Source organism: Protopterus annectens, chromosome 4.part1 (assembly GCF_019279795.1).
Source record: "Protopterus annectens isolate FY-2018-M chromosome 4.part1, PAN1.0, whole genome shotgun sequence".
NCBI lineage: Eukaryota > Metazoa > Chordata > Ceratodontiformes > Protopteridae > Protopterus > Protopterus annectens.
In genome coordinates this window covers 191,671,490-191,686,485 of record NC_056734.1, presented here as the reverse complement: position 1 = coordinate 191,686,485, position 14,996 = coordinate 191,671,490, and the positions used below count along the sequence as shown (strand labels likewise).

General features: G+C 38.2%; 1 protein-coding gene across 1 annotated transcript in view; it reads right to left on the bottom strand.

Moving 5' to 3' along the window:
- The window catches only part of LOC122800812 (macrophage colony-stimulating factor 1 receptor-like), an 875,741-nt gene that overhangs the window by 609,153 nt on the left and 251,592 nt on the right, over positions 1 to 14,996 (bottom strand). The window contains exon 4 of the mRNA XM_044070092.1: positions 12,491 to 12,650. Within this exon, the coding sequence (XP_043926027.1) occupies positions 12,491 to 12,650 (160 nt within the window). The remainder of the gene's footprint in view (positions 1 to 12,490; positions 12,651 to 14,996) is intronic.

The following is a 14,996-nucleotide window of genomic DNA, read 5'->3' as shown; positions in this document are numbered from 1 at the left end:
AAAACTGATTAGGCATTTGGATGCAGAGAGATTTTTCATGAAAATAGTGTTGATAGATATCCAACACAGGACTGTGCCTAGGATTAACTTCAAGTAAGACATCTTTCAAAACATTTGCAGAACAAGGAAGTAAGACTAATTGGAAGAAAATGTCTACAGTATAACAACTCCATTTTTATTAATTGGAATGATAGCCTTTTTCCAGATAGTGGAACAATGCATTTTTGCAAGATAGTGTTAAAAGGATAGTTAGGCAACCATATGTGAGCCTATATGTTTAAATAATATAACAGATATGCTATCCAGCACACTGACACTTTTTCCGTTTTATTTTCCTTAAGGAAGCCTCAACTACATTTTCAATAATATGAGGATAAAGTAAACCACCTGAACGATGATGAGTGTTATCTTGACTAGTCAGTGTATGCAAGATGTCCATACTAGCAGACCAAGTAGGGATCCAGAATGTAGGTACTGGTAACCAGGTTAGTACTTGAAAGAAAAATTAGATATTTCAGCTGGGTTGCTAATGAAACTACCATTGTTAGAAAGGGATCCTATACAGGGGCAACAACCTCAGAGTTCATGTAGTTGTAGATCATTTCAGGATTCTTATTTCAATAAACAAGCTTTTCTTTATAATGTTTTGATTAGTTCGTAGGTTAATACTAGTCTATTAATCCAGGGTACCATTATTATCCTAGCCACAACATCCCATATCATAGACACCCATTGACATGACTAATTTATACCTAGCTTTGACCCCTTTCGGTGAGGGCTTGAGGGGGAAGACCTTGTCTTTTTACAGTGCCCATCTATTAATCCTGATTACACTTAAAAAGGGTAAAGGAGCTGCTTTTTATTATATCCGTAGGAAGTCTATTCCATAAAATGGGGGGGGGGGGGTCTCTGTTATAAATATATACATCTATCTTGCCAGCAGGCTGTACTTGTTTTGGTGGAAGCTAAGATCCCTTGAGTAAGAGTTTATGGTGTTAATAATTTAGCAGATGTGCAGGAGGTTAAACAGGACTAAATCCTTTGAGGCTCTGTTGGCTAGACAGAGGTCATCTGTCATGAGTCTGAAACAACAAAGCAAGAGAACACTTTAAGGCAGTATGGGAAGCTCAAGGAAGACATAGCCTTAATTATCTTAGAGAGGCAGCACTGCAGTCTCTCAAGCTGGGTCATATGCTTAGACAAGTGCATGCCAAAGGGCCATTATACTCTAGTATGGGCCTGATGAACAAGGAATAGAGAAGGATAATAAAGTCCTTAGATCTAGAAGAAATACCCCTGGTGATTAGTCTGGCTAGGTAAAAGGATTTCCTAACAACACTGGATTCAAGGTGAATCAAGGATAGCTCATTGTCCATGAAACTGCCCAGTCCCTCATGACTGACTCAACTTTCAAACAGGAGTCACCTATCTGGTAGGTGGATGGGGATCTAGTTTTGCCAAAGGGCACAGTGCTGCATTTCCTGGCATTTAGTTTTAGACAAAGGTTTAGGCATCACTTATTGATGCATGATAGTCTCTCCTGAAGGATCAGGAAGTCAGATGGGGAGTTCATTACAACCCCAATTTTTCAATCATCTGCAGTGCTGGTCAGCCACAGGCTCTTGATGTCGGCCTTGACATCAGAGAAATAAATACCAAAGCAAAGTGGTCCTAGAACCAATCCCTGGAGCAGACCACTGGTAATTATTTTAAAAAAAGAGTGCTCCCACACTAATAACTGAGTTCTGTCTATTAGCCAGTTTGCTATCCAGTGGATAACATAAGAAGTTACCTTTAGTTTGATTAGCCTATTAATAAAGCTAAAATATGGCATGGATCAAAGGCCTTGGTTGGGTGCAGGTAGGCAGTGTGAACCAATCTGATGGAGTCTAATGCACCAGTGACGTGCTCAAAGAAGCCAACCAGGTTCTGGAGGCAGGATCTGTCTTTAACATATCCAAAGTGACTGGGATTCAAGGAATTGTAGACCATCTGTGTCCTTATTAATTAAGTTCCATTATGATGCACTCTACTGCTTTGCAGATAATGCTGGTGAAGCTTATAGGCCTACAGTTTCCTGGATCAGTAGTAGATCCTCCCTTATAGACCAGGATAACTACCACAGTTGTCCATTCCTCTGGCATAAATCCAGTGGAGAGGCTGAAGTTGAATAGTCTTGGTGCTAAGTTTAACAGACTGTGTTTGGTGTTGTCAAGATGAAGAAATTAATTTGGTGGAAGGGTCTATCCATATACTAGAACACCAGGATGTGCAATGCTAGTGAATGACTGATTTCACTTTTTCACATACTTCATTGAAGAGCTAGTTTTGGTGTCCCTAGTCTGATAATTGTTACATAGTGTACACTTCCTTTGTTTTTATGAATTGCTGATACACTTATTCCACCAAACAGGATGAGTACAGGAGGATTTTACAACTGTTCAACAAGGAGGCACATTGCTATTTAAAACAGTCCAAGTAATGCAAATGATCAGAATTACAAATTCACAATGATGAAACAGTTGTAAACACAGAACTTAAAAAGGTTTGTATCCAAGGCTGAACAGTTACAATGAACAATGAGTAATTTGTGGCCCAGTTGAAAAAGAAATGCAAAAAGAAAACCAATGTGGTTAGAATTTCCCAGTGGGCATAAGGGAATGATCTTAGAAATGCTGTTGACACAATTAGTAATCAATATATCCTAAATATTTCTATTACTTGCTGGAAATTCAGTGAGCTGAGACAAAATGTGCAAGGAAACTAAGTCCATAAAATCTCCCTTAATGAATGAATAGCTAGCACCATCCCTCAAGTGAATGTGCAGTTACTTAAAGTCACCTAGTAAAACGACATTGCTATTATTTTCTAAAATATTACCTAGACCATGACAGAATGTTATTTGCTGCAAAGGTTAAGTCTGGGACTCCTATAGCAAGCAATTACATACAGATTGAAAATAATATACACATTCAGTACTGATTTGAAGTTCCATAGAAACTCCATAACAGGCAAAATACGAGTCTCACAACACTGCTATTAACAGAAGAGACACTTTATTGACAGTATGGCAGCTAGGATGGAGCAAGAGGGGCAACTACCCCAAGTGCAAAGTGTTGGGGGCACAAGCAGCCAATCTCAATCTTTTGTTAATGGAATGCCAACTTTTAAAACAGGTGCTGTATTTGTGGCTAAACCTGAGTGCAGTAGGGCTCAATGTGTGGTCTAAACTGCAGCAACTGCTTGTTACATTGTACAAGTAGCTTGCTACAGTTTATTTATTTTATTTATTTATTTCCAGTTTGTTAACCGGGAAATTCCATTGGGCCAGAATGAGCCTGTTTTCAATGGAGGCCTGAGGAGAAAAGCTACGTATAGAATTATTACAAGGCTAATATCAGCAAAGTTAACAAGTACAATACAATTTTCAAAAACCACTAAAACACAGTAATATAGAAGACAGAATAATAACATTTCAGCAACAAAGTACTGTAGAAGACAGAATAACATTTGAGCAACACAGTAATATAGAAGACAGAAAAATAGCATTTGAGGAAGGTGTTGTAACATAATATTGAATGAAATTAAAACATAAGTATTTTGCAGTACATAAGTATAATTTGGAGAGCAGACATTTATGCACTCAAACGTTTCATGAGGTGAGAGCGAGGAAGAATTAGAGGAGGAGAGTAGAACAGTGAAAGGTGAATGGGTTGAGTTATGAGAAAGGAAAAAGGGAGAGGGAGTAGAAATGATATAAAGGGGGGTCACATGGGGTGAGAGCATGAGCATTCCCAGTGAGAAAACAGATGGGAATGGAGCATGGTCTTGAAGGCGGAGTGGTTTTGGGTGATTCGAATGTGGGGGGGGGGTGAATTCCATAGACAAGCAAGGGAGAAAGACAGGAGAAATTGCCCAGGTGCACGTAACGGTTTGTACACTTTGAGGAGGTTCTGGTTACTGAACCTGAGTAGTCGGTCAGGAAGATGCAAGGTGAGTAAGGAGGAGAGGGAAGGGCAGTTAGAGGGTTTGAAAATTAGTATGTGAGCAGTTAGCAGTTGAATGTAAGAGAGATAGTGGGGGAGTTCCAGCCAGTTCATGGAGTGGAGTGCATGACAGTGGTGGGAGGAGGATTTGGTCCCAGTAGCAAACTTAGAGATTTTATTGTAGCAGGATGACAGTTTTGACTTTAGGGAGAATTGAAGGTTAGTGAGGAGAGGGGCTCCATACAAGAAAGAGGGGATGAGGTAGGAAATGGAAAATATATGTTTGAATGAGGGAGTGAGGACGGCTGTGACAATACAGTATTCTGAGCTTTTGGTGTGTTTTCTTAATACTGGTTTGTATATGAATTTCAAACTTTAAATGTTCATCAATGATAAGACCTAGAAGTTTTGTATGGGAGACGATTTCAATGGGAATCTTATTCTGACTGACTATGGAGAAGGAATTTTTATCGATAGAGGTGTTTTTAGATGGGTTAAAGATCATGATTTTGGTTTTGAATGCATTGAGAGCAAGGTGATTATTCAGCATCCAAGACTCAGTACAAGAGAAGGCATCTTGTGTTAGTTGCTTGAGGTTGGGGAGGGATTGAGCATAACAAATTATGGTGGAATCGTCCATGTATTGGACAAGTTTGATATTAGGAATACACTGATGAAAATTATTAATGAAGATGTTAAAAAGTAAGGGACCCAGTATAGAGCCTTGTGGAACTTCTGTTGGAGTGTGAAGGAAGGAAGAAGTGCTATTGTTCCACTTGATGGCTTCTTGTCTATTAGAAAGGTAACTGGAAAACCAGTTAATAGAGGAGGGGAAGGGATTGAAAAGAGAGAGTTTGGACAAGAGAAGTTTGTGGGGAAATGGTATCGAAGGCCTTTGATAAGTCTAGAAGGGTAGATACAATTTTGCCAGAGTCTCGGACATGGTTGATGATGTCAAGGAAGGAGAGAAGGGCAGTGGTAGTACTATGTCAAGGTCTAAATCCATGTTGAGTTGGAGAAAGAAGTTGATTGTCTTGAAGGTAGGGAAGGAGTTGCAAGTGTATGGATTTTTCAAGGACTTTTGAGATAGGGGACAGGATGGTTATAGGACAGAAGCTGGAGATTTCAGTATTGCTGCCTCCTTTGTGGAGGGGACTGATGAATGCTTTCTTCCAGATGAGGTATCATAGGATCCTTGGATTGAATGGTTGATAAGTATGGTGATGGGAAGGGCTATGCCATCTGCAACTAGCTTGAGAGAGTTAGATGGAAGGTTGTCTGGGGCATGAGAGCATGGTTTTAGTTTTAGTAGAAGTTTGTTTATGGTGTGTAGAGAGACAGGTTGTATGGTAAAGGGAGGAGATGAGTAGTGTTGATGTCAGTGGGACTAGAATTGAAGGTGTGGGATGAGGGTGGAGTAGAAGTGTTATTGGAGAATGATGTGGTGAGCTTGGCTATTGAATCAATAAAGAAAGAGTTGAATTGGGTAGCTAAGATTTGATCTGAAGAGTTAGGGTCAGGGCAGGGATTGTCTTTTTTGCCAGGAGAGAGGAGACCAGATACACTGTTCCAAAATTTTGTGGGGGTTGGATCTATGATTGTTTTGAAGCTTGGATTAGTAGGACTTTTGGTCTAAAGCAATTTGTTTTTTCACTTTATTATGAAGTTGGTTATACTTAATAAGGGTGTTGGGCGTTTTAGATTTATGGTAATGCTTCCAAGATTTATCTCAGAGATGCATGAGTGTAATAGATGCCTTAGTTAGCCAAGGCCTAGATTTGGTTTTGATTCTTTTAGTTCTGGAGGGAGTGAAACTATCTAGTAGTAGATTATTGAATGTAGTACTAAGTATGTAACAGCGTCTTCAAGAGGGAAAGTTTTTACAAGGTTCCAGTTCATATGTTTTAGTGAGTCAGAGAAAGCTAGAGGGTTGAAGTTTTTTAGGGTATGAGTTGTTATGTAGTTGTGGTGATGATGAAGGTAGGATGGTGAGTAACAAAGGCAGGGAGATGATCACTGAGGGAGTTGGGTAGGGTGCCATTGTCAGAAATGGAGTTGGGGTGAGAAACTAGTATCCAGTCCAGAAAACTACCAGAGTTATCTTTATTAAATCTCGTAGGAGGGGTAATTATTTGGGTGTAGCTGTATAGGTTTATATTCTGAGGTGATGTAGGTGATTGAATAAAAGCCCAGTTTATATTTATGTCACCTAGGAGTATAGTTTCATTGTTTATATTGGATGAAAACCAATACAGGATATCTTCAAGAATAGGGATGTTATTTCCTGGTGGAATATAAAAAGCAGCTATATATATGTTTTTATGGTTATTAATTTTTAGGAGGGCCAGGGTTAGTTCAGCTGTTGCAAACTGGGGTATAGGCTTGGTAAAGGGTGACACTGTTAGGGAGAAGTAGAAAGTAGGGCTACTCCACCACCTTTCTTTAGAGTTCTGTCATTTCTTATGATCTTGTAGTTGGGAGGGGTAATTTTGGAATCTTTTATGTGGGTTTTAGCCATGTTTCAGTGATAGAGAGAATGTCATGGTGGTAATGATAGCCAGGCATGAATGGTAGGAAGTTTATTGCATAAATTTTGGGTGTTAATGGTAGCAAAAATGAGAGATTTATGGTGAGAGAGTGAGGAAGACAAGTTAGGGTTAGAAGCATGATTGCCTGAGGGTCCGGGATTAGGATGTATGTCATCAGAGACAAGGATAGAGATTAGTTGGAGTAGGAAGGAGGCAAGGTCTTTAGATTCTTTGGAGTTGAAGATGAGAGTAGGGTAGCTGGAGAGGCATGGATTGTGAAGGATTGGGAGTGTATTACAGATATCAGAAAGAATCACTCTAGTAAAGAGGAGAGAGTCATTATAGTAATAGAGGTGAGGAGAGATATAAGTTGAGAGGTGAGATTCTTTTAAGGCATGTATTGAAGTGGTATGATAGAGATGGGAGTAACAAAAGTCAGGTAGTCTGGTAAGAAAGAATAGGCAGTAGAGGAGGAAATATAGATATATTAATGGTAGAGTATATGTAGGTTTGATTTGCATGGTAGAGTAAGATTATAGTATGCAGTAAGGATGTGCAGTGGGGAGAAGGAATTAGCAGAAGGTAAAGTGGTGTGAGGTCTTTGGTAGTAAGAGTGGGGAAGGAGGGAAGGTAAGAATAGGTAAGGGGAGGGTTGTGGGTAGTGAAACAGGAGGGGTTAACAGATGAGGAGGTGGGTGGGGATTGTTCAGATAGGCTGAATGCTAGATGGGGTGTGGTTTTGGGGTTATAAGTGTAGAGACACTGGGGTGGGTAGGAATTGGGGGCAGGGTAGGGGAGCGGAGTGAGCTTGAAGGGTGAATGGAGAGGGCAGAGCTGAGAATGAGGAAAGAGCAGAAGAGTCCAACAAAAACAATCAGTGATACAGGCACTCTCAAGCACTCAACAATACTGACAAGCTCTGAGATATGTTATGTATGAGTTAAGGTTTGATCTAATTCAAGGAGAATTAAACAGGTGACACAATTGTGCAAAAAACAATGGGAAAGGACAACAGGCCTTAGAGCTGCAGGGAGCAGGGAAAAAGTATTGAAAATTACCTAATACAATGAGTGGGAATATATCGCCATCTAGTGGCATTTCTGAGAAAAGTAAAATGCAGAATCTACCTATTACAGGGAGTGAAGTGGCTGGTGGGGAGAAAGTTGGGAAAAGGGACTGCCGCAGAGCTGCTGGTGTGCACACTGTGGGTTAGCAATAAAAACACCTTAAAAATAAGCTTTAAAAAGAGTATTGCACATACACACAGATGGATGGGGTTATTTTTCAGAATATCCTTGGATTTCTTCTGTGGGAGGTATGTTCTACAGTCTAAATGGAGCTATAGTGGGGGAAACCTGAGAGAAAAATACCCAAGTGAGCTGAAAAAGAGAGAGAATTACTTTAATATAGAGGCTTGGGAGAACTGATAGAGGCAGTAATAGGATAGGCTGGAGAGATCCAGTTACATGTGATAAGTACAGAACAAACAAAGAGGGAAAGACAGTTCAGAACAGAAATATGAGAGCAGTTCCATGGAGAAATAAAAACATTAGATGGAAGAAGCACAGTTAAATGCAATTCAATAGGCAATAGGTGCAAATGCAAAACTGAGTTGCTCTAGGAGAACCAACAACAGCAGGAACGTATTCACTATACAGTCAGCATATACAAATACAAGTTACTCTATAAGAACTGACAACAGCAGCTTATTCACTTTGCAAATAACATACTACAACAGGAGCTAATGCATTTTATGGCCAGAAGTGACCACAGCAGAAGTATTGCACACATAAGGCATTAGGGTAGAAACTATTCTGTATATCTCCCTTTGACCACACTACTTGCAAGAGCTAGTCAGAGGAACAACACATTAAGTGATTGGTGGTACTGTGTTTAGATCCTGTGTGTATTGGGGCTATTTGTATTTCAGTTTAAAAGTAAAAATAAAAAAATATTTTTTTTAACTAAAAGTTGAGTGATATGGCTCTCCATGCAAGCAGGATATAAACCATAGCAAACAATTATTTGCTGCATTAATAGCAAGCAGTTTGCTGTAGTTTAAAAGAAGACTTTTTTTATATACTAAAACATGAGTTCTGTAGCACTCCATGCAAGCAGGATATAAACTGTGGCAACTGTTTGCTGCATTTGTAGCAAGCAATTTGCTTCAATTTAAAAGAAGTTGTTATTTTTTTTAATAAACTGTATTGAAGAAGGGTCGGGTTCAATGTACAGAAATGGGACCTGAATGGCTGGGGGGGGGGTATGTCATGTGTCTCGCCACCTGGCTGGTGTGCCAGTAGAAGGAATCTCTGTTTTTTTCCTTCTATTCAATGTAAGAGCTGGTGGGAGAGGCAAGATGCGACTGCAATAAGCCGATTGGCTTAATACAGTAAAGTGTGTGTGTGTGTGTGTGTGTGTGTGTGTGTGTGTGTGTGTGTGTGTGTGTGTGTGTGTGTGTGTGTGTGTGTGTTTTGTTCTTCATTAGAAGATAAACTGAATACACAAAAAACGACAATAATTAAACAATTCTGTGAGCTCCGTAATTAATATACCACCAACGCTGGCTCCAGTTACTCCGAACAACTTTAATAAATGTAGAAAATAATTAAATAAAACTAGAGACTCCAATAAATGTTAGTAAATGTAAGTGCTTTTGTTTAACATAATATTAAATTTCATCAGACATCCACCATTTGTTGTCTTGTGGTTTAAATAACAGCACCTTTCACCTGATTGGTTCACAGCATACACACCCTTTTTTAAAAGTTTGGAAGACCCATTTTTCATTAATTAAGACTTTTTTTAAATAACAAACAGCAGTCAAACATGTGTTAAAACAAATATTACCATGTCTACCATATATCAGCCTAAAACAATATTAATAAAGAAGAAAACACTAATAAAATTAACCAATAAAATATGAATGACATTATATTGTATTTTACACTTTCTTTCTTTGCAAAGCTTTTAACTTTAATATAGCCATTATTGAACAGTGTTCATTTATGCCTGGCCAAATATCAGCATTAAGTTTTACTTGCCATAACAGTTCTTTCTATTCTAAATATAGCATCCATGCAGTCTTTGCATTTATTTCCATCCTATCACCATATATTTAAATTGATGAATTGGGTTATCATACACGTTTGGCCAGAGCATTATTAAGGTTCACTTTTTTAATACTGTATTCATGCTCATAAACCCTTTGAATGAACCTCGTTTCCATTTTGCCCACATAAAAACTTGGGCAAAACATACACATTGTAATGTAAACCACTGCCTTGGTGTTGCAATTATATTTCTCTTTTAAATTATATATGACGCCTGTTATAGTGAAACTAGTACCTGTATGTATTTTTGGACACAACCTACAAGCTCCACACATTACCATTCCAGTATTAGTTTTCAGTACACTTTTTCATGTGCATTCAAATTCTTAAAACTTAGCCCTCTATGAAACACCATGCATGGGTGTTTCCCTGGTTTGTTCCTTATATGAGGATCATCACTCAGAATGGGACAATTCTTATTTAAAATCTACCTCAAACTTTTATAATCTTCAGTATATGTTGTGAGGAAAGCACTAATGCATTCAGATCTTCCTGTATGATTATCCTGGAGTATAATTGATACCTCATTATTAAAACCTACATCCATACCACTATTTTCTCCAATATGATTTTTTTTGAGTGCAGAAAGAGCTGAAGCAAACAATATCAAATGTTGATAGCGGGAGGGAGTAGTAATGACTAATGTTTCAACACTAGAGATGTATGTGTGAGCGCGTGTGTGTGTGCGTGTGTGCGTGTGCGTGTGTGTGTGTGCATGTGCGTGTGTATTTGTGTGTGTGTGTGTGTGTGAGAGAGAGTATGCTGGTTAGGGTTAGAGTAAGAGATGAAGAAGGGGGAAGATGCGTTGTTATGCCTGGGCATTGGTAGGTGTAAAATCTGTATGTGTCTTGTTTATTGATACTGGTAGAGAAAGCTCCACTGCTCAACCTTCAGTTATGTATACTAACCCTAACCATGACTCTTCCCCTGACTTTAGTCTAAATGTACTCATTAAGGTACTAAACACCCTTTCCCTAAAACTACCAAGAATGCAGACAGTGTGTCTCTGTAAGTTAATGGTCTGTTTTTGTTGTCATTGCTGTTGTTGTTGTTATTTGTGACACTGATAGAAACTTGAGAATGATTTAATTTTTCGAATGGTGTAAAATTATGTGTTTTCAATTTTTATGCTGTCAGCTTATTTGCAGTGATGAAACGTTTCTCTGTAAGTATGTTCAGCAATCAGTAATATAGTCACTAAAATTGCAGGAGGGAAGTTTCTTTGGTAGTTCCTCCTTTCGATTTTAAATAGTCACTGCTTATGTATGTCAGTGCATAAAACTGTATACCAGCCTTGCCAACCTTGCTTTGTTGCTGAACACTTTCTTTCTCAGGTACTGCTAATAATGCAATGAACGACTGTCCACTGAATCACAAGTACCAAGTAGTAGTAACACTGAAATGTTAAGTACACATCTGTGAAATTCCTTAAGCTGTGGTTTAAATCCTTTCATATCCATGTTCTTTACTGTGTGTGAGAGAGCTGAACTAAGATGTTTGGCTCTTTCTTGCACTGTAATAAAATGAATGATTTATTAGATGTTGGTTAACTGGGTATGATACATTGAAAAAAGAAAATGAAATGCATTATACAGTAGTTGTATGAAAAGAAGGTGGTAGATATGTACAGCAAATAAATAAATACAAGTGTGACTAATTATTTTGACAAATGTAACTTGTTTGCGTGCAGTTTGATTTGTAGAGTATAATAAGAGAACATATAGACACTAGTGTTTTTGCTGTATAGGGGGCAGTGCAGTAAAAGGGGAAAATGGTCATAATGGAAACCACAGTGCAAATAATTCCATTCTACCCATAGCAATACACATAGTACAAAGAATAAAATTGAGAAATGGGTATAAACATGGTAAACAAGAGGAGTTTAACTACATAAATAGCTAAAACTTAAAAATTAGCAATGAAAGTGTTACTATTTTAGTTTTAAATTAGCAAGAAACTTTTCATTTCAATCATCCTGGTATTTCATGTAAATCACCTACATGTCAGTCAACAACACGTCAAGTATATGGATTATCTCATGTGAGTGCTATGAAAATTACAAAACAATAGAATTAGGAATCAGTAAAAAAAGAAACCCAATTATAATAATAGCAATTTTCAGAGATTTTGTCAATAAGGGCATTAATCATTTCCTGTGGAGAGAGAGACAGTTAACGATGTCTTGTACTATATTACAACTCAGGAGGTAGATGAGTTAGAATGTTAACATAATCACTGTTTGTATGTTATTGATAAATTAAAACCTATACAGAAGTAATAGGTATTCTAATGCAAAAGTATTTTTTATCTGTGGAAATTTGTAAAGCAATAAATGTCACAGTAAATTTATTGTAATGTTTTCTTAATGTAAAATTCAAGAAAGTTAGTGTGAAAAGTAAGAGATGATGTTTTTTGTTAGGATATCAGATTAAGCATGCAAGAACAAACTGCTTTTTTATTTTTTGTAAGGGGAGGAAGAAGGAACATCTAAATAGTTGTTTAAATTGCTCAGCATTACACAGTGGGTGAGAATGTACTGCAGAATGAAGTCAATGTATGCAGGATATAGATGGTTTAATGTTATTAACCTAGACATTGTACTGCACAGTTTTGCTAACTTAGAGCAGCTCGGACAGTACTTGCAGATTGTCATAAGCAAGTATAGTTGTGGGCAAAAGAGTGTTGTAGTAGTGCGTTAGAAGCACATACATCAGTTGCTGTAGGTTAAGATGGCTGTCTGCAACAAGAAATAAATTAACTGCTGCAAATAATATTGATACATTATTTGAAACCCTTTCTTTAAGGCATGTAAAAAGAACCATGTGTATAAAAATATAAATTAGTATGGCATATTACTTCTCACCAACAACTTGGAGATGTGTCATCAACTTGCTGGTTCCAATCTGATTTGTAGCTTCACATGTGAAATTGCCAGTGTCTCCCAATGTCACTGAATCAATACTCAAGGTAACGGTTTTAGTATAGACCTTATTCATTGTTGCATAGTCAGCGATACGAACTGTCTAAATAAGAATATCACAGGAATGATATTAATTTGAAAGACTTTTAAAATATTAATTATTTCAAACATATGAATTTACATTTACTGTTTTACCAGTTTTTAGATAATTATGAGAAAAAAATATACATTCTTGAGGTTATTAACAGTACCAAACAAAAAAAAAAAAAAAGAAATAACTGAAACTGTTGTTGGCAAATGCCACAGCATTGTAAGTGTAGCTTAGTGTATAACCATGCTCCTTTCCTGGAGCATACAGAGAAACAGCATTTGTCAGTGTAGTTTAGTGCATAGCCATGGTCATTTCCCAAAGCAAAGACTGATACAACATTGTGAGTGTGCTTTAGTATGTAACCATGCTCCTTTCCTGAAGTATAGAGTAACACAGTATTGTCAATGTAGTTAAAATAACTATAGTCCTTTCTGAAAGATAGAGCGATACAGCAATGTCTGAGTAGTTTTGTACACAATGTAACATTTTTCCTGAGGAATAGGGAGACACGGCATTTAATTAGTCTGGCAGCTTGCATAGCACATCTAGCAGTGCAGAGGATTACAGTTCTGAGCTGTTTATGAACTGCTTCTTGTAATCAGGAGTACAGAGTTTGATTTTTTTCCACCTCCATTTGCCTTTTATATGACTAAGATCAACTCTTCTGACTAGACAGTGCTCTGGGAATCACCTCTGAAAAGGAACACTTGTGTCCATTGGTCTTACCCACTTACCAAATGATTAAAATAAAAAAACTATACTGGTATACTATATACTACATACATAACATAGTATGTACTTCTTTCCTGAAGTATACAGCGACATGATTTTGTCAGTGCAAATTATAAATAACATGCTCATCCCTCATCCTCCTCAGCACAGAGTGCTATGACTTTGTACATGTAGTATAGTACATTACCATGCTCCTACTTAAAGCATACAGTGAAACTGAGATGTTCTCTTCTCCTACAGTAAACAGTCTCAATGACTTTCCTCTGCAATCACCAAGCACTTATCTTTTGGCAGCCCCTTTGGGTGGAAAATTGGCACTTCATGCACAAAATTGGCAACTAATTACCCAGGACAAGTGAGTTTTATAGTATCCCAGGGATACAGATTTCATTTCCACACATTGCCAGTCCCAAACGGATGGCCAGATCTGCCTCCAAATCAGTGGGCAGAGGCCCAGAAACAAGTTATGTCCCTCATGAATATGGGGGCTATTTAACCAGTACCAGAAAAGGAAAAGGGACAGGGTTTTTATTCAAGGATTTCCTGGTACCCAGAAAAGACAAATCACGGCGTCCAATTCTGGACTTATCTATTCTAAACACATTTCTGGACATTCCAAAATTCAAGATGCTGACTCTACAACGGTTACTGCCTATGCTAGGCAAGGATGCCTGGTTGGTAACTCTAGACTTAAAAGAGGCTTACCTGCATATCCCAATCAGGGAATCTTGCAGAAGATACTTCCGCTTCAAAGCAGGCTATTTGCATTACCAGTTCTCTGCACTGCCCTTTGGCTTATCTACTGTGCACAGGGTCATCACAAAGTGCCTGGCACCAGTAATTGCATTTTGCAGTCAAAGAAACATTCAAATTTATCCTTACCTGGATGATTGTCTAATTTAGGCAGAAAACAAGGACATTCTTCTAAAGTATCTGGCATTTGTAAAAAGGCTTCTAACTTGTCTAGGGTACACCAATAAACAAAAAGAAATCACAACTGGTACCCTCTCAAATAATTACATTCCTGGGTGCAAGCTTGAATACAACTGCCCAGATGTCTTACCTCATGCCAGAAAAACAAAATCAATTGATGACTTACTTCAAACAAGTGGCCACAAAAAAACAGCTATCTGCAAGACAAATTCTGCAGGCCTTGGGGTTCATGGCTTCCCGCATTCTAATAATTCCATATGCAAGACTGCATATGACGAAACTTCAATGGTACCTAAAAAGCTTATGGAGTCAACATTGTCACAGCCTGGAAACAATGATTCCTATCATTCCTCGCCTGCAGCAAGAGTTCCTATGGTGGACAGAGGCCTGTCACCACAACAAGGGACTGTCATTCATTCCACCCCATGCCACCCAAACCCTGACTACAGATGCATCAGATTATGCTTGGGGGAAGTGCATTTGGCAGGGAGATGCATTCAGGGCCAATGGAGCCCAGATCAAATGCACTTACATATCAACCAGAAAGAGATGCTAGCTGTACAGAATGCCCTGACAGCCTTCAAGGACTATCCTCATCCAGGACAACTACTGATAAAGACAGACAACACCACAGTCATGTGGTACATAAACAAGTGGGGGGGGGGTACCCATTCCTACCCCCTTTGCAGACTA